Genomic DNA, 24,133 nt, shown 5'->3' with positions numbered 1-24,133 from the left:
TGTTGTAGTTGTCTAGGGATGAAAATAATAAGCAAAATCTAGTAATTGGAGTTAAGAAGAAAACAAGAAGGCATCCTAATAATTACCTTCCTCTACCTCTTTATCTTCTCCCTGCCCTCACTTCTTTTGTGACAAGAGACAAGGGGTTAAAAAGTAAAGAGGGAAAAAACAGAAAAATGTGACAAGTGCCCAGACTGTACTACACAGCTTTGGAGGATATATAGTTTTTAATATTCCTAAAGAAACTATTAATATGAAAATTATCTTCCCCAAACTCTGAAATGTTACCTTCTCCATTTTCCCTTCCCATCTCATCCAATCCAGGCCCTAGCTGCCACTGATATCATTGGTTTTATGGCATATCAAAAATAAATTTAAACTGTCTTAAATCCACACATTTCTATTTTCCTAATTTCACAGGATTTGAGTTCTTATTAATGATATAGAAAGAATATGCTCCAAACAGAACTACCATAAGATACAGAAGAGACCAAAAGCTACCATGGACAGAGACAAGAAGCAAACAGAAAAATCAAAATACTATTACATCCTATATTTCCACCCTAAGGTTAACCCGGTTCCCTCAAAATTGGAGTACTTTTTATATAATCAAAATTTATGGTAATCACTTCAACCAATGAAGTGTCAAATATGAAAGCAAATTAAAAGGCATAATAATCTACATATTGAACAGTTTCCAACCTTAAAATAGACTATATTTCCAAAAAAAATTTGTTTTTAAATTAGTTGTCTGCAACTTATAAAGCACAGGCTCCAAAGAAACAATGTCATATGTGGTAATTATATTTCTAAACTAATTCACATCTTGGCTAGAATATTATAAAGGGAGTAAGAAATATTAAAACACTTCTAGTAATTTTGAGGGTGCCTGGGTGGCTAAGTTGGTTAAGCATCCGACTTTGGCTCAGGTCATGATCTCACAGTTTGTGAGTTTGAGCCCTGGTCAGACTTTGTGCTGACAGCTCAGAGCCTGAAGCCTGCTTTGGATTCTGTGTCTTCATCTCTCTCTGACCCTCTCCTGTTCACACTGTCTCTCTCTCTCTCTCCTTCAAAAATAAACATTAAAAAAAAATTTTTTTTTAAAACCACTTCTAGTAATTTTTAAAAATATACTATAGGTTTTTAATTTTACCTCAAATGCATGTTCTCGAAAAGCAGGCCTGGAGATTTAACAATGCATGGAAATTTCAATAGAGATATTTTACTATGACTTGGTACTTAAAGGATTTTGATTTGAATACAGTGACTTTTGATAATGTCAAAGATACCTCAAAATGTATAGATTTCTTTTCCTTCAGAAGATTTGCCACTAGAGTTACTTTTATACTTATCTTCTATGAATAGAGTATTCTGGGATCACAGAATTGGGAAAGAAAAAAAGAGTGGTTCTCTTGAGATAAATGAACAATAAGGGAGAAGCCAGGTAGGAGATGTGTGCACACTTAAGGCAGGTTGCTCAAAGCAGAATTATGTAAGCTTCAGGGTGGTGAGAAAGAGGGGAATAGGAAGAGCCCCACTTCTCAGTGATCCTCCTGCAGATACAGAAAGGGAGTGAGGAAGAGTTTCAATGGTGATACCAGTGATCTCACTCTCAAAAGGTGGATAATAGCACTACCCAAAAGGATTAGAGTGAGCACTTAGCTCAGGACTAGCATGTAACAGGAATTTAGTAAACATGATTTTACATTTTCTTTCCAGAAGGAAAAGATTATTTAGTCAGTTGAAGCAGGTAACTTTGGGAATAGGAAAATAAACAGGCTCTATCTGATATTGTTATTTCATTACCTTAATGATAAAAATTACACTGGACTGACCTGTATGTATATATTTTAAGGGTCTCAGATGAATCACAGCACTACTGGTTATTATCGCTTTTGTTGTTAACACTCATTCATTCATTCATTCAACAACTGTATGAATGTATATACTATGTACCAGCCTGTGTTCTAGCTGTTGGAGACACAGTAGAGAACAAAACCAAATTCTTGACCTCAGAGAACTAACACTGTATGGAAGACAGACAATAAATAAATATATAAATAAGATGGATCTATGTCAAGTAATAATAAGTACTGTGGATATGGAGTGATATGTACAACAGTATAAGGGACACTGGTGATGAGTAATGAGGACAGGAAGGAAATGAGGAAATGAGCCATGTCCTGTATATATCTAGGCAGAGGAAATATCAAGTGCAAAGATCTTGAGGCAGGAGTACACTTGGTATGCTTAAGGAATAATAAGGAGGCTGGTGTGGTTGAAGCAAAGTGATGGAGAAGAGGGGTAAGAGACCAAGTCAGAGGGGTGGGGTGTGTGTGTGTGTGTGTGTGTGTGTGTGTGTGTGTGTGTGAGATGAGAGGCATGAGGGAGTCAGAGGTGGCAAATAATGTAGGGTCTTTCGGGTCATTGTAAGAACTTTGGTTTTTAACTGGAGGAGTACTGGAGAGTTTTGTTCTGAGTCACAGCATGATCTGATTCAAAATCTGAATGGATAAACCTGGATGCTGTGTGCAGGCTGGAAGATCAGGGAGATGAGTTATAATAATTGATATGGAAAGATGATAGTGGCTTGAACGAGGATAGGCACATAAGGCAGGGCCAGGACCAGGACCAACAGAATTAGGTAAAGGACAATGTGCAAGAAAGAAAGTACAAAGGATGACTCCTGGATCTGGGGCCTGAGGAACTGGAAGAATGGGATTGGAATCTGGATTTCAAGAAAATACCTTGACTAGGAATATCTGAATCCTCATTTAAAGCCATGTAAATAGATGAGATCACCTACATCAGTGCTTCTTAGTATAACTAAGAATCATCTGGAGAGCTTATTTAAACACAGATTCCAAGGCCCCACCCCTAAAGATTCTGACTCAGTAGGTCTGGGGTAGAGCCTAGGAATAGGAATTTCTAGTGAGCTCCCAGCTGATGCTGATGGTGCCATCCTGGGAGCAGCACGCTTTTGAATGTCAATCTATAGAGTAAATGTCGACAGAGAAAGGGACAGGTCCAATGACGAAGCCTTGGGACACTTCTAATAGTAAGAGGTCAGAGAGACAGGGTGAGACCAACAAAGGAAATAAGAAAGAGCCACCAGTGAGATAAGCAGAGATGTAAATGAGTGGTGGTATCCCAGAAACCAAATGAAAAAAAGTGTTTCAAGGAGGATGGAATGAGCAGATGTGTCAAATTTCTGCTGATATGTTGAGAAAGATGCGATCTGAGAATGGACCATTAGATTTGGTAATGGAAGTCACTGGTGACCTCAACAAGCACCAAGTGTTGGTGGGGCTGTGGTAAAGAGATCTACACTGGTGTAGGTTCAGGAGAAGAAGGGAGGAGATGAACTGAATACAGCAGAATCAATTCTTCTGGAGATTTCTTGCTATAAAAGAACCAATAAATGAGTAGAAACTAGATAGAGAATTTGAGAAAAGCCAAGGGAGGCTTCTTTTATTAATGATGAAGGTATTACAGGATGTTTATATTCTGCTGAAAATGATCTAGACAGTGAAAAATTAAAGTTTACCGTGAAACAAGTATAAATAATGCAGGAAAGAGGAATGTGATGGTTAATTTTATATGTCAGCTTGGCTAGGCACAGGTTTTGGTCAAACACCAATTTAGATTTTGGTTATTTTTGTGATCTACCCACTTATTCTATATTTATTTGAATATAAACTTGAAGTTTTGTGATCAAGTATCTGATCCTATAACATGTTAGAAATTTAGGTTTAATGACTCTTAGTGCCTTAGAAAAAAAATGTTTTAATATATTTAACATTTAATCAGTGGACTCTGAGTAAAGCAAATTACTCTCCATAATGTGAGGACTTCCAATCATTTGAAGTCCTTAAGAGAAAAAGACTGAGGAATCCCAAGAAAGAGGAAATTCTGTCTCTAGATGTCTTTGGACTTGAGCTGCAAAATCAACTCTTTTCTGTGTCTCCAGTCTGCTGGCCTGCCCTTCAGATTTCAGATTTGCTAGTTCCCACAGCTGAGTGGGTAACTTCCTTAAGATAACTCTCTCAATAGAAAGATACATGGATAGATGGATAGACGGATGGATGGATAGATAGATAAAGATATACACACATCCTGTTGGTAGATAGATAAACAGACAGACACATACATCCTGTTGATTGACTGATTGATTGATTTATTGATAGCTAGACAAATAGACAGACACATACATCCTGTTGATGATACATAGATAGATAGATAGATAGATAGATAGATAGATAGATAGATACACACACATACATCCTGTTGGTAGGTAGGTAGGTAGATAGAGATACATACAAATATATCCTGTTGGTTCTGGTTTTTTGCAGAACTCTAATATAGGAGATACTTGCTGAAGAGTTATCCTTGAGAGGCCATAAGGAATCTAGGAGGTGAGAGCCTTGGTTGGGAGGAGAAGCTCATTCACAGTAATGGGAGAGGGGGATAAATGGGCACAGATGCAGGGAGACGTGGCAGCGGAGCATGCAGAGGTTCTTTTTGGATTGCTACTATTCTCTCACTGAAATAACAAACAAGATTATCAGTAAAGAGTCAGAAAGGGGAAGGAAGTGTTAGGAGTTTGAAGAGAGAAGAAATGATAGTCACCAGGAAAATGAGTGATGGTCTTCAAACTTGCTACACATTAGAATCAGCAAGAGAGCTTCAAAAAAAAAAAAAAAATCTCCATGTCCAGTCCATATCCCAGTCTAATTAAATCAAGTTAGCAGGGGGCAGCAAGGCACCAGAACTTTTTGTTTAATGTTTACTTATTTATTTTTGAGAGATACAGCAGGGGAGGGGCAGAGAAAAAGAGAGACAGAGAAAGAATCCCAAGCAGGTTCTGCACTGTCATTGCTAAGCCCAATGTGGGGCTCGACCCCACAAACTGTGAGATCACAACCTGAGCCAAAATCAAGAGTCAGACACTTAACCAACTTGAGCCACTTAGGTGCCCCAAGGCATCAATATTTTTATGGCTCCACCATGAATTCTTTTGTGCAGCCAGGTTTTAGAATCACACAACTATAGGTTCACCTTAGTTCAGTGGTCAGAAATTATTTTTCTCAAGTACCAGGCAGCATCTGGGGTGCAGGCACGGAGTAGGTGGAGAGTTGGTTTACTAACATATGGGATTTTTCTAGATGAATTCAGTGGACAGAGAGGGGCAAAGGAGCTGAGAGTAGAGGATATAAGGGACAGACCTATAATCATGGATCAAATAATCTAAGTTGCATAAGATAAGTGAGAAGATGAAGGCGGTATAAGAGAAAAGGTGGTGAGTTATGTCCTGATGGGTGAATCATTATTCAGGTTTGAGTAGTCCTAAAGGGGATGAGCCAAAAATATATGAGGCAGTGGTTGGAAAATAAGATGGTTTCAACCGAGATGTTGAAGTTTCCTGTAATTGGTTATGATAATATTAACGGTAAAACTATGGATAACTGAGGTGGGGTGGATGAAAAGAACACTGGGAGCAAAGAAGATCAAGAAATGAAAGTTTCTAAAGATGGATAGTAAAATTGCCAATAATTGTGACAAAAAATAGTACTGGAGCGATTAACAGTGAACCTGGAGCTAAAAACTTCAGAGAACAAAGTGGAATGAGCCAGAGGGTCTATAGATGTTATATAGAAGCAGAGAAACAAGAAGTTAAGATAAAATGATGAATTCAATGTAAATATAGGATATTCCTTTAACTAGAATAATGAAATAATATTAAGCCATAAAAGTAATGGCTGGTAACATAATTATCTATAAAGGCACTAAGAGTCATTAAACCTTAATTTCTAACATGTTATAGGATCAGACACTTTATCACAAATCTTCAAGTTTATATTCAAATAAACATAGAATAAGTGGGTAGACCACAAAAATAACCAAAATCCTCTACCCTCTGTGTGCCTTTTTCAAGCACTTTTCAGGTCCTCCCATAAAAAGGCAGAGTCTTATCTTTCTACTCCTTGACTCTGGGGTGATCCTATGACTTGTTCTGGCTAAGAGAATGCCACAGAAGTGCAATGTTCTAGTTCCAAGCCAAGGAAGGCCTCAAGAGGCCTTGCATATTCCTACTTTCCCTCTCAGATCTCTCCCACAGTCACATGAACAAACCCAGGCTAGCCTGCTTGGTAACACAGTCCAAGCATTCCCAACTAACAAATGGGTCCAAGTACCAGGCACATGAATAACACCATCAGTGGTGGCCCTCCCAAAAGATATGTCCATGTTCTAATCCTTGAAACCTTTGACTATTACCTGTGACATGGTAAAAGAACTGATTAAATTAAGAGTCTTCAAAACAAGCACTTCTCCTGAATAACCTGGGTGGGCCATGAAAGGAATCATGCATAACTTCCTCATGGAGAGGAAGAAAGAGTTTTGAGATGGCAAGAGAAGACACAAAGAAGAGGAGAAGGCAACAAGATGACAGAGGCAGAAAGAAAAGTAATGTGGCCATAAGCCAAGAAATGCCTGCAGCCACCAGAAGCTAGATGAGACAAGGAATGGGTTTTCCTATAGAGCCTTTCAAGGGAGCACAGCGCTGCCAACACATTGATTTCAGACTTCTGGCCGCCAGAACCACAAAAGAATAAACTTCTATTGTTTTAAGTCATCCAGTTTGTGTAATTTGGCACAGCAGCCACAGAGAGTTAATATACTATCCTGGGCCATTCAGGTTCCAGCCAACCCTCTAGCTGACCCCAGGTGCACAAGCAAGCTCAGACCAAATCCATCAAACTTGGCCCAGACTAGCAGAACTGCCCAGAGGACCCATGACTCATGAGTATTAATAAATAGTGGCTGTAGGGTACTAAGATTAGTGATGGTTTATTACATAGCAAAAGTTGGCTAATACGGTAGCTCTTTGTACTCTTTGGGCTATCTCTAACTTTTTCTACTCATGTTTATAGAACCACTTCAAAGACCCAAGTTAACTGTATCAATTTCATTATTCTTCCAAAAGGACTATACATGTGGGCTCATTGATACAGACTTGCAGTTTCTCCTGAAGCAGGAGTATACATCCCTGCCCCATTGACCCAGGGCTTTGTTATGACTTGCTTTGGCCAAAGGCATGTGAGTGGTTGTGACATGTACCACATCCGAGCAAAAATTTTAAGAACTCTTGCACCTTTTGGCCAGTTCTCTTTCTTTTCTCCCTTTCTCGTGATAATAACATGTCCCAAACACAGGATGCCCCTTCATGCTGGTTTCTGGAATGATAAGGACACACAGAGCAGCACCTAAAGCCAAACTGCAGCTGGTACAGCCTACAGGTCACCTAAGCAATCAATAAATCTTCATGTTTGGAAGTAAAACTGGGGATTGTGTGTTATGGAGAATAACCTAATAAAAGCTGACTGATACAATTACGAAAGAGTAATCTTCCAAAGAAAATCACTTGGATGGAGAAGAATGAAGTTATAACTCTAATTTTATATAGAACAATTTTCAATAGGCAAAATGTAAAATACCTTGTGCTTTCACTTCCTATGGGTATCTTACCCTTATTGAAAAGGGTCCTTTATTTATTTAAACTAGCATGTTTATATAGTCTACTAATTATTCATTAAATAATCAATAAACACTGCTAATATATGCCAATATAAACATCAATAGTATTGTTAAGTTTCTGTGATAACAACAACAACAACAAAAATCTACACAGGCTTTCTGTGATGGAGATCCCTGATATGCCAGAACCCAGTTTCCCCACCCCCATACATAAAGAAGGAAGCCTCTATGTGATGGGTATTGTGCTTCAACAATAAAGGACAGGATAAATGCTAACAAACTGAAGAGTTTCCGAGACAGTGAATAAAGAATGGTCCTTTGTGAGGGAGATGGTGGGAGTGAGAGAGAGCACTTACTGGGCTGGGGATGGAGTCAGGATCCAGCTTCTTCTGGAGTTGTGGTGGACCAGCCATCTGTGCAGGACCTCCAGGGAAGCCTCCTGGGTAGGAGAGCTGCCCACCTGCCATCTGGGGACCATAGTTGGCTGCTTGGAAAAAATTTAAAAAAGAAATGACTAGAACCCAAAGTCCCAGATGCAGTGTTCACTGACCATATTACACTATTCAGTCAAGCATGCTGCATTTTTTCATCTTATTATATAAAGGCAGAGAGTTAAGTGTGAATGTCTATAGGGGAAGAGAGTTAAGTGTGAATGTCTATGGTTCCCCTCTTCTCTGCATTTGCCACACTAATCGAAAGCTAGCTTTCCTTAAAAGTAAGTGATGGATGCCTAGTAACACAGAGCAAAGCTGCTTACCCTGCTGCGGTGGATATCCAGTGCCCAGGCTCTGTCCTGGAAGAGGCGGGGGCTGGTACTGGGTATTCAGAGGAGCAGGCCCGGGGAACCCGTCCTGCCTGTGCGTTGACGGAGGCAAGGGTGAGGCCCCAGGGCCATTCAGTGTGGTGGGTGGTGGTGGGAGAACTTGAGATCCAGGCTGCATAATAGATGGTTGCGGAGGTCGTGGAGGACCCTGGAAGGAAGGCGCTGGTGGAGGGCCGGGGGGCCCCTGACCAGGAGGAGCCATGCCTGAACCTGTGTGAGAAAAGAAGACCAGACCACTGAACACTGAATTTCTCAACTCTCCAACTTCTACAAAGTACGTAACAGGGACACCTCTTTTCCTGACATAAAACAAGAAGGCACACTTATACACCAATTTCTTTTCTTTTTTTTTTTTTTTTTTTTTTTGCCACAAGATGAATTTTCATTCAGAAAGCTCTACAAATGCTATTTGGGGCATTTTACACAATTGGAGAATTTTTAAAGAGTAAAAGCATTTGGTGAGAAAATTAATGGGATGAATTTTAACTATGTTGCATTAACTTTACATGATACATGTCACTAATTAAGGAATTGTATTTTGGTACAAAACCTAGAAAATCATATAGAAGAAAATTTTATCATGTAACAAGCATGATCCAGGTAACTCATACATTCAATAAATTATTTGTGGCCTGTGCTTGACTTGGTCAAATAGATTTCAGAATCAGGTAGAAATAACAAGGGAGAAGGGATGGGCCACTAACATGTTTTCTAATCATATTGGAAATAGATGTGACACCAGATTATTTTTTCTATTTCTGATTATGTGAAATTTAGTTGCTTCACTGGAGACTTATCCATCTTGAAATCAATAAAAGATAGGAAATAGAGGGTTTTTTTTTAAACAGATACTTCCAGAAAACTAACTTTAAGTAATGGAAACATTCTTCATCAAGATCAATGGCTGACTATGCTCCTATTACAGTGAAGATTCCTATGACACTTGGAATATACAGCATTTCTATTGATACAAATCTCAGTACTGTAACTGTTTTCTCTCCTATTATTCTCTTTTCTGCCTCACAACATCTGAGCTTCCATTCTTTTCATGATTTAAATACAGAATCAAAACACACTGTGAAACAAGGAGTATTATATTTTTCATTTTAGGGCCCCATTATAAACAACACAAGGTTAAACCTAACCTCACATTTCTTAAAATAACTTCACTGTTCTATGTTTATTTTTAAAGTCAGAAATTTTTTTTGTTTTTTTTTATTACTCTAATATTGAACGTAAGGTTTTCTGAGGGTCTTCAAATTATTTTGAAATAAATGGCAGCATCATCAGGAAAAAAATTAATTATAGCCATACGTAATAGATGATTTATATAAAAATGTCAAAAAATTACTTCAGTATGGTGTGCCAGAGTCATGTATGTTTTAAAGATGGAGAAAACCTTCCTCATTAAAAATGCTAATGAAATAGACAGTCAGTGAACACTAATAATGAAACTGTTACCATAGCTGTTGATGTGCATAGCATTGAACTGACTGCCCAGCTGGGTGATGGATGAAGTGGATGCAGGACTTGGATAAGATGATTGTGTAGAGGGTGAGTATGGTGCATAGGAGGATGCTGCACTGTTGACAGGTGGAGGACCTGGAAATCTATGAGAGAAAAAAGAATGTTAAACAGTATCATAGTTTCATATGAAATGATAACAAATGTCAAAAACTGGTAAAATTAAATAAGCCCATCTTGTGGGCACTAGGGCAATGACTGATATTTTAGGCTAAGTCTATAATTAATCTGAATGTAAACTTAAAATGAATCATGTAACATCATCTCATATCTATGCTCACAGGCTCAACATGTCAAGATACTTAGCAAAAAATTCCTAATGTAAACAGAGAACCAGCTTTGGAAATGCAGTTGGAAGCTGAGTCCACCACAGCCTTATCTATACCAGGGTTAATGATCAACAGAATGGAAACTAGAAAAATAAAATGCTCTGTAGTTGTATCTTTATGATCATTATCCTTATACCCTACCCAGCTTTTTAAAATAAAATGTCAACTGCACACTAATTTCAGCAATCAGGACATTCCCTTTAAAACAGGACCTGAAAGTGAACAACTCAGTAAAAAGTTTTGAAGTCATTCATTCTTTTTCATCTAAAAATTTCACCATGCTTTAACCTTTAATTTAGTTTGGACTTACTGTATGTTTATGCCATCTGAACAGTGTTCCTATTGTAGTTCATCTGCTGAATAAAGTTAAAGCTTTCCCTTCAAATTACATTATAACTTCCTTTTAATTTTTAGTGTTAAATAAAAATGTTAAATGAAAATTTCCCAGATAGTATACTCTGATTTCAATTTCTCCATAAACTGGAAACTATATCCCTAGTGGCCCACGCTCTTGCCTTCCATCCTTCACTGCCACTGAGGGAGGCCAGTGGCTTGCCTGAAGTCCCACAATTTGTGTGTGATGAAACCAGGACTAACCTCTCCCTAGGTCTTAAGCAAGCACACTTTCCAAAACATCACACTAATTCTCTTCTGTCATTTTCTTCCATATATCTTTTTTTTTTTTAATTTTTTTTTTCAACGTTTATTTATTTTGGGACAGAGAGAGACAGAGCATGAATGGGGGAGGGGCAGAGAGAGAGGGAGACACAGAATCGGAAACAGGCTCCAGGCTCCGAGCCATCAGCCCAGAGCCTGACACGGGGCTCGAACTCACGGACCGTGAGATCGTGACCTGGCTGAAGTCGGACGCTTAACCGACTGCGCCACCCAGGCGCCCCCTCTTCCATATATCTTAAACTGAATAATTACTATAACAAAACTTACAATTAACCTTCAGACCATTATGCTGTATAGTGTTAAGTATATTACAGAATGATGATATCCCACACTTTGAGTTAAATGGATGATGATCAAAATGCTATTTCTATGTAAAAGTACAAGCTATCATATAGCAAATACTTGGTTATAAAGGGTTATAAAGTTACAATGATTAACACTTTAGCCCAAACAATATTGTTTAGCAAAGCTGTCAATTTCCTCTCCTGTCAAAAACTGAAACCAGACCAATGCAGTTACATTAAGCATCTTTTGATTTAAATAATTTGTGTAACAAAACTGAATAAAGATAGAAAATATAAAAGTTAACTTCTCACATAAAAGTTTCCTTTATCTCTCTAATTTATTAATGACACTAGGAGTAAAAAAGGCAGAGCAAAACATAACTCTAGTGTTGATACATTTAAAATATTGTTGGTCACTTAGAAATGATTTCAAGAATTGTCTTAATAATATGTTTTATAAATTCACTGATTAAAAATCTTTTTTTGAAGAAATGGTATTGTCTTTTTAAAAAAGTTATGAGAGATACATACATGAAATACTTGCACACAGGCAGAATGTACATTCTATATAAGAATATATTAGTAGATGTAGAATGAGGTATTGTTATAGGAGTTGGATCTAATAAGCAGGAACTGAGAACTAGCAGTTAAATTGGGTGCAGGGGGACATTATTCAATTGCTTAAGAAAAAAATTATCTAAAATATATTCACAAATATTTCATAAATGTTAATCATATTTTTAAAATATAAAATTATATGAATAATTTATTATATAGATAGTACAAACAGGATGAAGTATGCTTCAAATGGAAGTTATGACACAAGCAACCTTCAGTATTTTTTAACTTAACAAAAGGCTGATGATTTAAAATAAAGAATGAGAGAATACACAACCATTAGGCCATGCTTTTAACCCATAAATGCCACTTATCCTTCATTGCTTAATATATGTCCTGGGAATGAGGCTTTAGAAATAAATTTTTTTTCTAACCAACTTAAATGTTATAAATCTTAAACATATTTGAATTTTAAAAGCAATTTTAATACTACTTAAGAGTAAAGTAGTATTAAAGGGCTAAATAAATAAGGGAAAAGAAATTAACAGAACATTTTAAACATACAAATATATATTTTTTAACATTTATTTATTTTTGAGAGATAGAGACATGGCACGAGTGGGGGAGGGGCAGAGAGAGAGGGAGACACAGAATCTGAAGCAGGCTCCAGGCTCTGAGCTGTCAGCCCAGATCCTGACGTGGGGCTCGAACTCATGAGCTGTGAGATCATAACCTGAGCCAAAGTAGGACGCTCAGCCGACTGAGCCACCCAGGAGCCTCTAAACATACAAATATTAAACATGTTTAATATTTTTCAATTTCATTTCTTTACTAACTTAGTTAATCCAAGGTCACACAGCAGGGAGGTATCAGAGTTTTAAGTGTGAATCCAGGTCTTAAGGCTCCCAGCCTGGAGACCCTGATGTGTGACTACAGGCAAGCCACTTAATCTCCATAGCTCTCAGCTTTCAAACTGAAAAAATGAGCAGATAGAATTCAAAGATCCCCTTCTGTGCTATAAATATAATGTGGTTAAAATTAAGAATCCTATGATTTAAATATTTCTCATGTTGATTCCTTCATTTAATAGGTTTCTGGCCTAAGAAAACATTCAATTCTATATTTTAATTTATTGTTTCAATGAATGTCAGAAAAGGGCAGATTCACCATAAAAAACAAAAGTCAAAAAAAATTTTTTTAAACGTTTATTCATTTTTGAGAGACAGAGAGAAACAGTGTGAGTGGGGGAGGGCAGAAAGAGGGAGGCAGAATCTGAAGCAGGCTCCAGGCTCTGAGCTGTCAGCACAGAGCCTGACATGGGGCTCGAACCCACAAACCGTGAGATCATGACCTGAGCTGAAGTTGGACACAACCGACGGAGCCACTCAGGTGCCCCCAAAAACAGCAGTCAATAAAGAGTTACTATCAGAGGGTTAATAAAACATGAATATTTAGGCTCAGTTTAGTCCTAACCCTCTGGAGAGTTGACTGCATTGTCTGTGGCCTGTTCAACTTCAAATACTTCTTATTTTTAAGTTTGCAATGAATTGTTCAAGTAGTGAGTTTTGTGCTGAAGTTTGTTAGAATGTGGAGATAACAATTTTTTCAAGATTGGCCTGAAGTAAAATGGCCTGGGTTTTAAATACTCAGTCCACAGAGTAAACAAAACCTGTACCAAACATCACTGCTTTACACACACACACACACACACACACACACACACACACACACAAAGAAGAAAGAAAAGAAAACAAAAAAGAAATAAAGAGAAAACAACTATTTCTCTTATTTTTCCTGATATCTCCTTTTCACTGCAACCAAGTTCTTAGCAGATTTCACCCTATCAGCTTTAATGGGGGAAGATGAGTCTCTTCTTCATACCCTCTCCACCCCAATCCATCATTTTTTGATCAAAATAGATAACTTAAAATTGACTTTTCCTCTTCTAATTAAAAAATGGATTTTTAGTTATAGATTTTATTCATTAGGTTAATCCCACCCAGCAGTAACAGTTTGAAGATAACTTTGGTACCATTTACACGTTTAAGACATTTATTCTGCCTCAGCCAAGATCAATAAGACAAATGACTAAGTATGATTTTTAAATTTTATGAAGCATTGCCTATGAAGGAGCAATATTTAAAACTAAAAATTATAAATTTTTAAATTTTAATCAACATAATAACTGATTTATATCTTGTTTTTAGTAGACAGTTTAGATATGGTAAAAATTAAGAGATTTTTTTGATGGGTTCTCTAAGTACAAACAACACCTATGAAGTGCTATAATCATCAAAGAAATTGTGATGTCACACGAAGATGTCGTGAGCCATCTATACTCTCTGACCATCCCTGTGTGATTCACCTGCATAATCATTATGTCCTTTGCCCTTCCATTTAACTATATACACATAAATATGTCCCATGAGGGCAAATTAACATGAAAAACATGGACGCTGAGCCTGAATACTTGACTTTTCCATGACTTTTTCATGTTTAAACCCATTTCCAATCTTTAATTCAAGTTCAAGTCGAAGTAAGCAAATAGTAGAGAGAGGGGGGAAAAATCTGTCAAGGTTTCCCTGGGAATCACAATAAAACCAAATTCCTAAGTTGTCATGAGTAGCTAGAATGAATGAGTAGGAAGGACAAGCTACAGACAGTAGACTTTCTATATCCACTGAAAATGGTACTGATAACTGCTAACACATATTGAGTCTTTCCTGGGCACTGCACACTATGCAAGATTCTCTGCAAGCATTAATCATCAAAATCCTTACAACCACATTATTATTGTTAAAATTGTGATGAGGGAACTCAGGAACAGCTGCCTCAGCCAAGAGTAGCAAACATGTCCTGACTCTACACAGTCTACACTCTTCACTGTGCCAGACTCTGTGCTGAGCTCAGAACCACACAGCGAAGGTCTGTCTTGATGGCAAAATCCACAGTTTACTTATTTCTAAGGAACCTAATTCAAGTGAAACAAATGGAAAGAACCAAAAAGATCAACACAATCAAGGCTATTATCAGTGACCAAAAGCTTTCTTAGCTTCAAACCAGATGTTTAATTTCTGCATTTCTTCTTAAAAAAAAAAAATCTGAAATGCTGGCAGTTCACAATAAACTTTTCCAGATCTTCTCCTCTGTATTCTGGACTAGGAGTTCTATTTCTACATTTTACAAGTGAAGAAAATGAGGAGGCCTAGAGGCCCAGAAACTTCACCAGCATCACACAACTAGTTTGTTTTTGTTTTTTGGGGTTTTTTTGAGCCGGAAAAGGCATCTTGGTTCTTAGCCTTCCTACTCTGATCCTTGTGCCCCACCACCATTGCTAGTGAGACTACTCAGGTCCTGAGTCAGGTCCATTGACTTTGTGCTCCTTGTTAAACCACATATAAACCAAATTACTTAGACTCACTCATCCTGTTTCCTGCATTAACCTTCATTCTGTATCTCACAGCAACCGTTCCAATGGTAGAAGTTATCATGACAAACGAGCCAGAAAGTATGAACCTCACCAATGGCCTCTAAGAGAATTAACTTGCCGATTTTTAAAATTCCAGAGAGTTTTCCCACTAACAGGGACTACTCTCAGGCTCCCTGAAAGGATAACTAAATGGCTTCAGCAGTTATCCTGAAAGGATAACTAAATGGCTTCAGCAGCAGCAGGGTCCAGATTCACATTGAGGGGTTACTCCTCCCACCCAACCCTACAGCCTAACAGCCTGGGAAAGGAACCTGGGAAATGAAGCCTCCAGGTAACCCTTGGAGAAATTCCAAAGTAAACACTACATACAGCTTGGCACTAGGAGTCTCAACAGTGGCAGCTCACAGGACAAACAATAATGGGACTTCCAGCAGGGAAGGTGTGATGTTGGCTCCCCTCCCAGGTGACAGTCCCCAGTGGGGTGCACATCTCTACATATCTCCTACATCTCCTATCGTGGCTTCCTCAGGCCTGCCTCCAACTTTCAACTTTTTCCTTCCTGAATTCATTATAAAAACACAAACAGAAGATTTATTTCCTCTGTTGTTTTTACTATTGTCCTGCAAAAATCCTTCATCGGCATCTGTGTACCTTCCACATCAAATCCAGTTTTTACCATTGGCCACAATCTGATTTAATTTTTAAAATATTTATGAAGCACCTACTGGCACTGAGATCTGTTCTATGAAGGATTCAAGAGGATAGAGAATTTAAAATTTATTGGGGAATACAGGCCATAGACATCTGAAGGAATTAGAGATTAATACAGAACTCTAAAACAAGAGGAATATAATCCAAAATTAAAATGTGTGGTATTGATACAAGTAATTTTTTATATATTTTTTAGTATGTACTAGCATTGTTTTTTTCTTCCTCCTCCTACCTTTTCTAAATGCTTTGTCTCCTAGGGCAGTCTTCTAGCAAGTCCTTTCAAGGGTGTGGGCAGAATCAAGAGGTCAAACTTTCAATCAATAAACATGCAAGTTTAGAAGGGACTTGTGAGACCATTTTAGTAGAATATACAAATGAGGGTTGAAATCTACCTAGCTCACCTTTGGGGAGGATGCCCTTGGGCATGAGCTCCATTCTGGCCAAACTGATGGGGTCCAGGAGGTGAAGGGCCCTGAGGCAACATCCCCCCAGGGACAGCAGCCCCCAAAGGCCCTGCTGGCTTCATCATACCTGCAACAGAAGGGCATGAATTTAGAAGAGTATGAATGTGCAAAGAGAGAGGATGCCATGCCATTAGGTTAAAAATGAAAACTAGGAGGGGAAGGAGGGGAAAAAATGGGTTAAGACAAGTTCTCCTTTAAATTTGCATTAACCATCACAGACCTATCAACACCAGGTTCTCCCATAGTTATCTGACCATCATAATGATAGGAGAGCAGAAAGAAGAGAATTATCTCAATACTAAACAGAAACTAAGGGACGCCTGGGTGGTTCAGTTGGTTAAGCGTCCGACTTCAGCCAGGTCACGATCTCGCGGTCCGTGAGTTCGAGCCCCGCGTCGGGCTCTGTGCTGACAGCTCAGAGCCTGGAGCCTGCTTCAGCTTCTGTGCCTCCCTCTCTCTCCGCCCCTCCCCTGCTCATGCTCTGTCTCTCTCTGTCTCAAAAATAAATAAACATTAAAAAAAATTAAAATAAAATAAAATAAACAGAAACTAAAACAGAAGAAATAAACTTGCGTTTGGTAGAAAAACTTTGATAGAACACACAATCACACAAAGAATGCTAGAATATGCAATGAAAAATGCCATTCTGGATTTCAGAAAATAACTCCAAAAACAACAACAACAACAACAACAACAACAAAACAATATGAGGTATCATAAAGAGCCTAACTCTAACTATGGGAAAAAAATTCTCTGAAAATGCCCTTGTGTTTTATTATTTTTATTTTTTTTATTTTTGAGAGAGAGAGTGTGTGCACGTACACAGGAGGTGTAGAGAGGGGCAGAGAGAGAGAGAGAGAGAGAGAGAGAGAGAGAGAGAGAGAGAATCTTAAGTAGACTCCACATTCCACAGAGCCGGACACAGGGCTCAATCCCATGACCCTGGGATCATGACCTGAGCCAAAATCAAAAGTTAGAAAATGTCTTTGAATTACAGCATGAGGAAAACAAAAGGAAAGTAGCATCTGTTTTTCTAACAAAGGCAAAGCAAGCCTGCAGAGTTCATAATTCTTCCAGGATTCCAAATAGCTGGGTGCTAAACTGCTGAAGTTATCACACTCAGTCATACACAAGGTGGGATCCCTTGTGATGACGAAATGCTCCTGGCAGTAACTGTTTTCATTTACAAGCAGCTCTTGTCAAATAGATCTTTAAAGGTCTCTCTTTAGAACTATTTGCAGACATTTTTCTCTTCTAGAGTAATTGTGGTACAGAAGAAAAATCACTGAGTGTGGGTCAGAGTTCAAGGCCCCACCTGGCCATTTACTAACACATGCATGGTGTGGGTAAGAATTTTATCTTTAAGGACCTCAGTTTCCCTCACTGCAAAATGAAAGGCTTCGATTAGATCATCTGTGACAACATATGTCTTTATTTGTTCTCTCCACTTCCAACCTGCTTGGTTTGTACCAGCTCATTCAAATTACTTTTTCTTTTTAAGTTTATTTATTTACTTTGAGAGAGAGAGAGGCAAAGAGAGAAGGAGAGAGAAATCTCAAGCAGGCTTCAGCACTGACAGCGCAGTGTAGGGCAGGAACCCATGAACCTCAAGACCATGACCTGAGCCAAAACCAAGAGTTGAATGCTTAATCGACTGAGCCACCCAGGCACCTCTTATTCAACTTACTTTGGACTCTACCCTTCTCTCTGGCACCATTATCAGTGACCTCCTAGATGGCTTCTATGCACTCCTCCACTTGACTTCATGATGATATTTCATATCCAACATCTCCTTTCTACTTTTATCTTCCTCTAGAGAGCTTATTCTCTCAGATAGCAAGAGAATTAACTGGGTGACCATGTAGTTGCCCAATTAAAGTTTCTTATATTATCATCATAATACTTTTGACAGCAAGCTTTCAGATGCTTGGGTAATACAGAATGTAATATAACCAGTGAAATGGTTGTATTCATGATTATTATCAAAACTTTCAAAAAGGTTTTATTTTCTTAAAACAGGATTCCTCAAACTTAAGAAAAATGTTTTATTAATTTTACAGTCACAGTCTTACTTAGCAATTTTTTATATACTAAGAAGAAAAACAACAAATATTTTTTTAATGCTTATTTATTTTGAGAGAGAATGAGCTAGTGCAAACATGGGGACGGTCAGAGAGAGAGGGAAAGAGAGAATCCCCAGCTGACAGAGCAGAGCCTGACTCAGAGCTCAAATTCAGGAACCGTGAGATCAGAACCTAAGCAGAAATCAAGAGTCGGACACTTAACTGACTAAGCCACTCAGGCACCCCAATAGTCTTATAACACCACATTTTTATATAAAGTTCTAAACTCCAAAGCCACCAAAGTTAGAAAAACATGAGATTTGCAGTTACACAGACTTGGGTTTGAATTCCTTCCCCCATCAGTTAACAGCTGTGACCCTGATAAGATACCTCTGCCTTTTGAAACCTCAACTTTTAACACTGTGTCATGGCAGTAATGTTCCCTGTCTCCAAGGACTGTTCTGAGAATTGAATAAGACAATAGGTATAATAGCACCCAGAAATGCCTGATAAATAAGGTAATTGATCAACAAATGTTGGTTTCCTCTCCTCTGACTATATACCCCTGTCCTCATTTTTTCAAGGATTTATATTCTAACAGAACATATACACCATAATTATATGTACACTTGCATTTTCATTTTTGAAACATTATTTTGGACAAAAGTAGAAAATCCATAACACTAGTGCCAAAATAATAATTATATGTACTACAAGAAACCAGAAATATTCGAATTCCTTAAGTAATAGCTAAATACCAATTTCATCAACAATCCTCATATATAGTTCCAGAAAATAAAAAAACAGTTTTCAGCATTACTTATGGCTGAGTATTCCCATATGTATCCATGAGACACACATGTTAATAAATTTCTGGTTACAAAAACAAAATTTAAAAAAAACAGCTTAATATATTCAAGCAGTATTGTTATATACCAATTTCACTAAAATGTTCTTTCCTTTTTGTTTTTGAAAATCAACTCTATGGCAACGTTTCAAACTCATTCTTGTTCAATATACATTAAATGTGCCTTTGAGACACTGAGAGCTCTTATGGAATTCACAACCATGTAAACAAAATGACAATGTCATGTGATGAGTGTTATAACATGCAGAAAGACAAGCTAACTCTTCCTAAAGAAATCAAGGAAAAGTTCAAAGAGAAAGGACTGGTTGAGCTGAATCTTGCAAGACAAGCAAGAGTTTTCTTAGTGGAGAGACAGGAGAGAGGGTTTCAGGCAGAAGGGAAAACTTGAGCAAAGATATGAGAGAGCATAGCATGATCAGGGACAGGCAGAAGGTTCAGTGCAGAGAGATTACGAAAAAAAGTGGCTGGAACAGAGGTTGTCCAAGTTGGTCGGGTCAGGCTGCAAAGTGCTGTGTGCCATTTGGACTCTATCCTCAGGGCAAAGGGAAACCAGTATCACTTTTATCTGCAAAGTCACAGTCTTCTCCTGATCACATTACAGGTATTTTCAAAAGTGGTCAGAGATAAAGAGAAATTGAATTCTTTATAGAGCAGTACGAGAATTTTAATAAGAAAAACCATACCAGAAGAAAGAACTAATAACTATGCTTATGCCAAAAGAAAAATATCTAAAATCACAAACTGGTCTTTAATATCATGGCAGATATAGACTGGCTTACTCAATACCAATTCCATTTTCCTTTCTGGCTTGCCCTTCTGTATGGTCCTGAGCTAGAAAGACAGAACATCCATTGCATAAACCTCTTAAAAATGTAGTTGCCATGTATTCTAAATTCAGCAAAGCAACACATCACTGGGAGACCCTGGCCAGGAAGCGGAAATGGTGGTTCTGGGGTAGAAAGGCAGTGGCTGCTAATGGAATGGTCCTGTGTGGAGTGTGCATTTCTATGGACCATGGACTCCCAAGCTGGTTCTGGCTTTCTCTATATTCTCTTAGCTTCCTGATACCTTTAACAAATCACTTTCTACTATAATAGTCTCTGCTACCAACAAAAAAACTCCTGACCAAAACAACATCACAGAAAAGTATATCTTGGACTTGGCCCTGGATCTGATAAACTAAAACCAAAATTAAAAACCACTTGTGAAAAAAAAAGTTTATCCCTTTTATTGTTTTCTGTTGTCTAATTGCTGTGGCTAGGACTTCTAGTACCGTATTGAATAAAAGTGGTTAAGAATGGACACTGCTGTGTTGTTCCTGACTTTAGGGGAAAAGCTCTCAGTTCTTCATCGTTGAGTATGATATAACTTGTGCATTTTTCTTATGAGGCCTTTATTACATTAAGGTATGTTCCCTCTAGACCCACTTTGCAAAGAGTTTTTATCATGAATGGATGTTGTACTTTGTCAAATGCTTGTTCTGCATCTATTGAAATGATCATATGGTTTTTATCCTTTCTCTTGTTGACGTGATGTATCATGTTGATTGTTTTGCAAAAAGTGAACCACATTTGCATCTTGAGAGTAAATCTCAATTGTGATATATGATTTTTTTTGCACTTTATTTTTTTATTTTTTTAATATAATTTATTGTTAAATTGGCTTACATACAACACCCAGTGTTCATCCCAATAAGTGCCCTCCTAAATGCCCATCACCCACTTTCTCCTCTCTTCCATCCTCCATCAACCTTCAGTTTGTTCTCTATATTTAAGAGTTTCTTATGGTTTACCTCCCTCCCTCTCTGTAACTATTTTTTTCTACTTCCCTTCCCCCATGGTCTTCTGTTACGTTTCTCAGGATACACAGATGAGTGAAAACATGATATCTGTCTTTCTCTGACAGACATTTCACTTAGCATAATACCCTCTAGTTCCATCCACATTGCTGCAAATGGCATGATTTTATCCTTTCTCATTGCCAAGTAGTATTCCATTGTATATATAAACCACATCTTCTTATCCATTCATCAGCTGACGGACATTTAGGCTCTTTCCATAATTTGGCTATTGTTGAAAGTGCTGCTATAAACATTGGCGTACATGTGCCCCTATGCATTAGCACTCTTATATCCCTTGGGTAAATTCTTAGTAGTGCTATTGTTGGGTCATAGGGTAGTTCTATTTTTAATTTTTTGAGGAATCTCCACACTGTTTTCCAGAGAGGCTGGACCAGTTTGTATTCCCACCAACAGAGCAAGAGGGCTCCTGTTAGTGTATGATTTTTTTCACGTATTGATGGATTTGGTTTGCTAATATTTTGTTGAGGATTTTTGCATCTACATTCATGAGAGATATTGGCCTGTAGCTCTCTCTCTTTTTTTTTTTTTTTTTTTTTGTGGTGCCTTTATCTGGTTTTAGTATCAAGGTGATACTAGCCTCATAAAATGAATTTGGAAGTTCTCCTTCCTCTTTTATTTTTTGGAATGGTTTGAGAAGAATAGGTATTAGCTCTAGCAAAATTAGAGAAAGAAAAATGTCATATGATATCACTCATATGTGGAATTTAAGAAACAAAACAAATGAGCAAATGGGGAAAAAGAGAGTGATGGAGAGACCAACCAAGAAATAGACTCTTAACTACAGAGAACAAACTGATGGTTACTAGAGAGATGAGTGTGGGAGGACAGGTGAAATAGATGATGGTGATTAAGGAATGCACTTATCATGCTTAAATATACATATGTGTGTGTATGTGTATATATATGTGTACATACATACACACACATATATAATTTTAAATAAATAAAACAAAGATAAATTCCCTATTGCATGGACATGTAATGACTACTTTTCCCGAGGCACTGTGCCCGGTAGTGTATGTATATAAGTTTGCTATTTATTATAAGCCTCACCACTTCCATCGCCCTACCTTAGTTCCAGGACATCAATATTAGTTCTTGCCTCTCAGCTTCCAGACAAGTGGTCCTCAATCAGGGATGATTTTTCCTCTGAAGACACATTTGGGCAATGTCTAAGATTTTTGGTTGCCAAGGCGTGGGGATGGGGATGGGTCAGGTGGGGATAGGAGGGGGAGTACTGGTATCTACTGAGTAGAGGCCAAGAATGCTATTAAACATCCTACACTGCACAACACAACCTCCCACGACAAAGAATTAACTGGCCCCAAGTGTCAACAGTGCTGAGGATGAGAAACCCTATTCCAGAAAGTAGTGTGTCCAGGTCTGATGCCTTCTCCATCCTTTCTAATGTAGAATATAACTCTTTTTAAAATATACATGGGATTATGACCCTTCCTAGCTTAAAATGCCTCAGTGGCATCCTACTGACCTTAAAATAAAGCCTAAATAAAGTCTTAAAATGGCCCTGCTTTCCACTTCAGGCATACCCCTCACTGCCGGCACTCTACATCTCAGCCATGCTGAACCTCTTGCAAATGGCTCAAAAGTGCCACCTCCTGACCCCACTAAGCTGCCTCACTACCTGGCCAACTCTTACTCATCTTCCAGGTCATTTCTTCCAGGAGGATTCCCTTTATCCATAAGTCTTGGTTATGTGCCCCTGACATGTGCTTCCATACCACCTTCTACCTCCTTTATCATACTACTACACCCCCTGTATTGCCACTATCAAGGTACTTGACACATGTCCCACTAGGTAAGTAAGTACTCTAAAGGCTGAGATTAGGTTTATTTTATTCATTGTTATATTGCCGCAAGTATTTTTCTCACTCAATAAATGTGTTAAATTTTACTACATAGCCCTAGCATCACACAATAGGCACAAATGGAGGTATGATCTGTGAGAAACACAAAACAAGAGTTAGCACTGCTCATATCTATGGTAGAAAAGATACTTCAAAGAACCACAACTAGATTGCCTGTATCTGTCAGAAAACCAATAAAAGGGTCACCAAAAGACTAGAAAAGAAGGCACCTGATGACTGAAGATTAGGAGATCTAGAGTCACTCAGCCCAGAGAAATAAAGGCTAGGGTAATGTAGTAACAGCCTTAAATAATTCAACAAAAACACCATATTTTACAAAAAGGTATATTTATAGAGTCTGATAGCCCGGTATCCATCTGAGAATTGAATAAGCAGAAAAAGGCTTAAATTAAAGTGTGAAGGTTTTAATCCAACAGAGGAAGTTTCCTTGTTATTATTGTTTTAATACTGGTAAACACCAGAGAGTTGCTGATGAATGGAGCGGCTTGTCATTCACACACTCATTTAATGGGTACCTTCCCTGCTCCAGGCACATCTATTAAACTACAGTGTGGCAAATGGTATAGAGGCCTGCACAAATGTTAGAACACAAAAGGAAAAAAGGACTTATAGACAAGCCTGAGAAAGAACAGTGGTCAGAAACATCTGTAGGCACAGCACTTGAAGTGAGTCTAAAGCAGGAGTGTGGAGGACAACATGAAGGCATGGATCCACCTTCTGGTGGTGTGGAGTGCAAATGAGAGCACCAGTACAAACCAGACTCTAAATGACTAATGGCTTAGTACCACTGCAATAACAGGTATGATAATTTGGCAGATGAAAAAAAGAAAATGGGTAAATTAATGAAGGTCTATGGAGCCTAAAATTCAATCAGAGCCAATGGGAAGCTATAAAAGGTTTTAAGAAAAAGAAAGGCAAAATCCCTCCAGGGGCACGTGGGTGGCTCAGTGGGTTGAGTTTCCAACTCTTGATTTTGGCTCAGGACACGGCCTCACAGTCCCACTTTGGGCTCTGTGCTGGCAGTGCAGAGCCTGCTTGGGATTCTCTCTCTCTTTCTCTGCCCCTCCCCTGCTCACATTTGCATGTTCTCTCTCTCTCTCTCAAAACAAATAAATAAG

At 38.2% G+C, this 24,133-nt stretch overlaps 1 protein-coding gene across 6 annotated transcripts in view; it reads right to left on the bottom strand.

Annotated features, from left to right (window-relative positions):
• SEC24D (SEC24 homolog D, COPII coat complex component) overlaps positions 1 to 24,133 on the bottom strand; it is a 109,199-nt gene that overhangs the window by 77,553 nt on the left and 7,513 nt on the right. For 3 of the 6 annotated variants that reach the window (XM_043569562.1, XM_043569564.1, XM_043569565.1), the window contains exons 3-6: positions 16,275 to 16,404; positions 9,821 to 9,969; positions 8,294 to 8,569; positions 7,893 to 8,023 (exon numbers count right to left, since the gene is read on the bottom strand). In XM_043569562.1, coding sequence (XP_043425497.1) covers positions 7,893 to 8,023; positions 8,294 to 8,569; positions 9,821 to 9,969; positions 16,275 to 16,404 — 686 coding nt within the window. The remainder of the gene's footprint in view (positions 1 to 7,892; positions 8,024 to 8,293; positions 8,570 to 9,820; positions 9,970 to 16,274; positions 16,405 to 24,133) is intronic. The other 3 variants (XM_043569563.1, XM_043569566.1, XM_043569571.1) reach the window with 1 other exon arrangement.

Source organism: Prionailurus bengalensis, chromosome B1, assembly GCF_016509475.1.
Source record: "Prionailurus bengalensis isolate Pbe53 chromosome B1, Fcat_Pben_1.1_paternal_pri, whole genome shotgun sequence".
NCBI lineage: Eukaryota > Metazoa > Chordata > Mammalia > Carnivora > Felidae > Prionailurus > Prionailurus bengalensis.
This window is presented reverse-complemented; position numbering and strand designations above follow the sequence as displayed.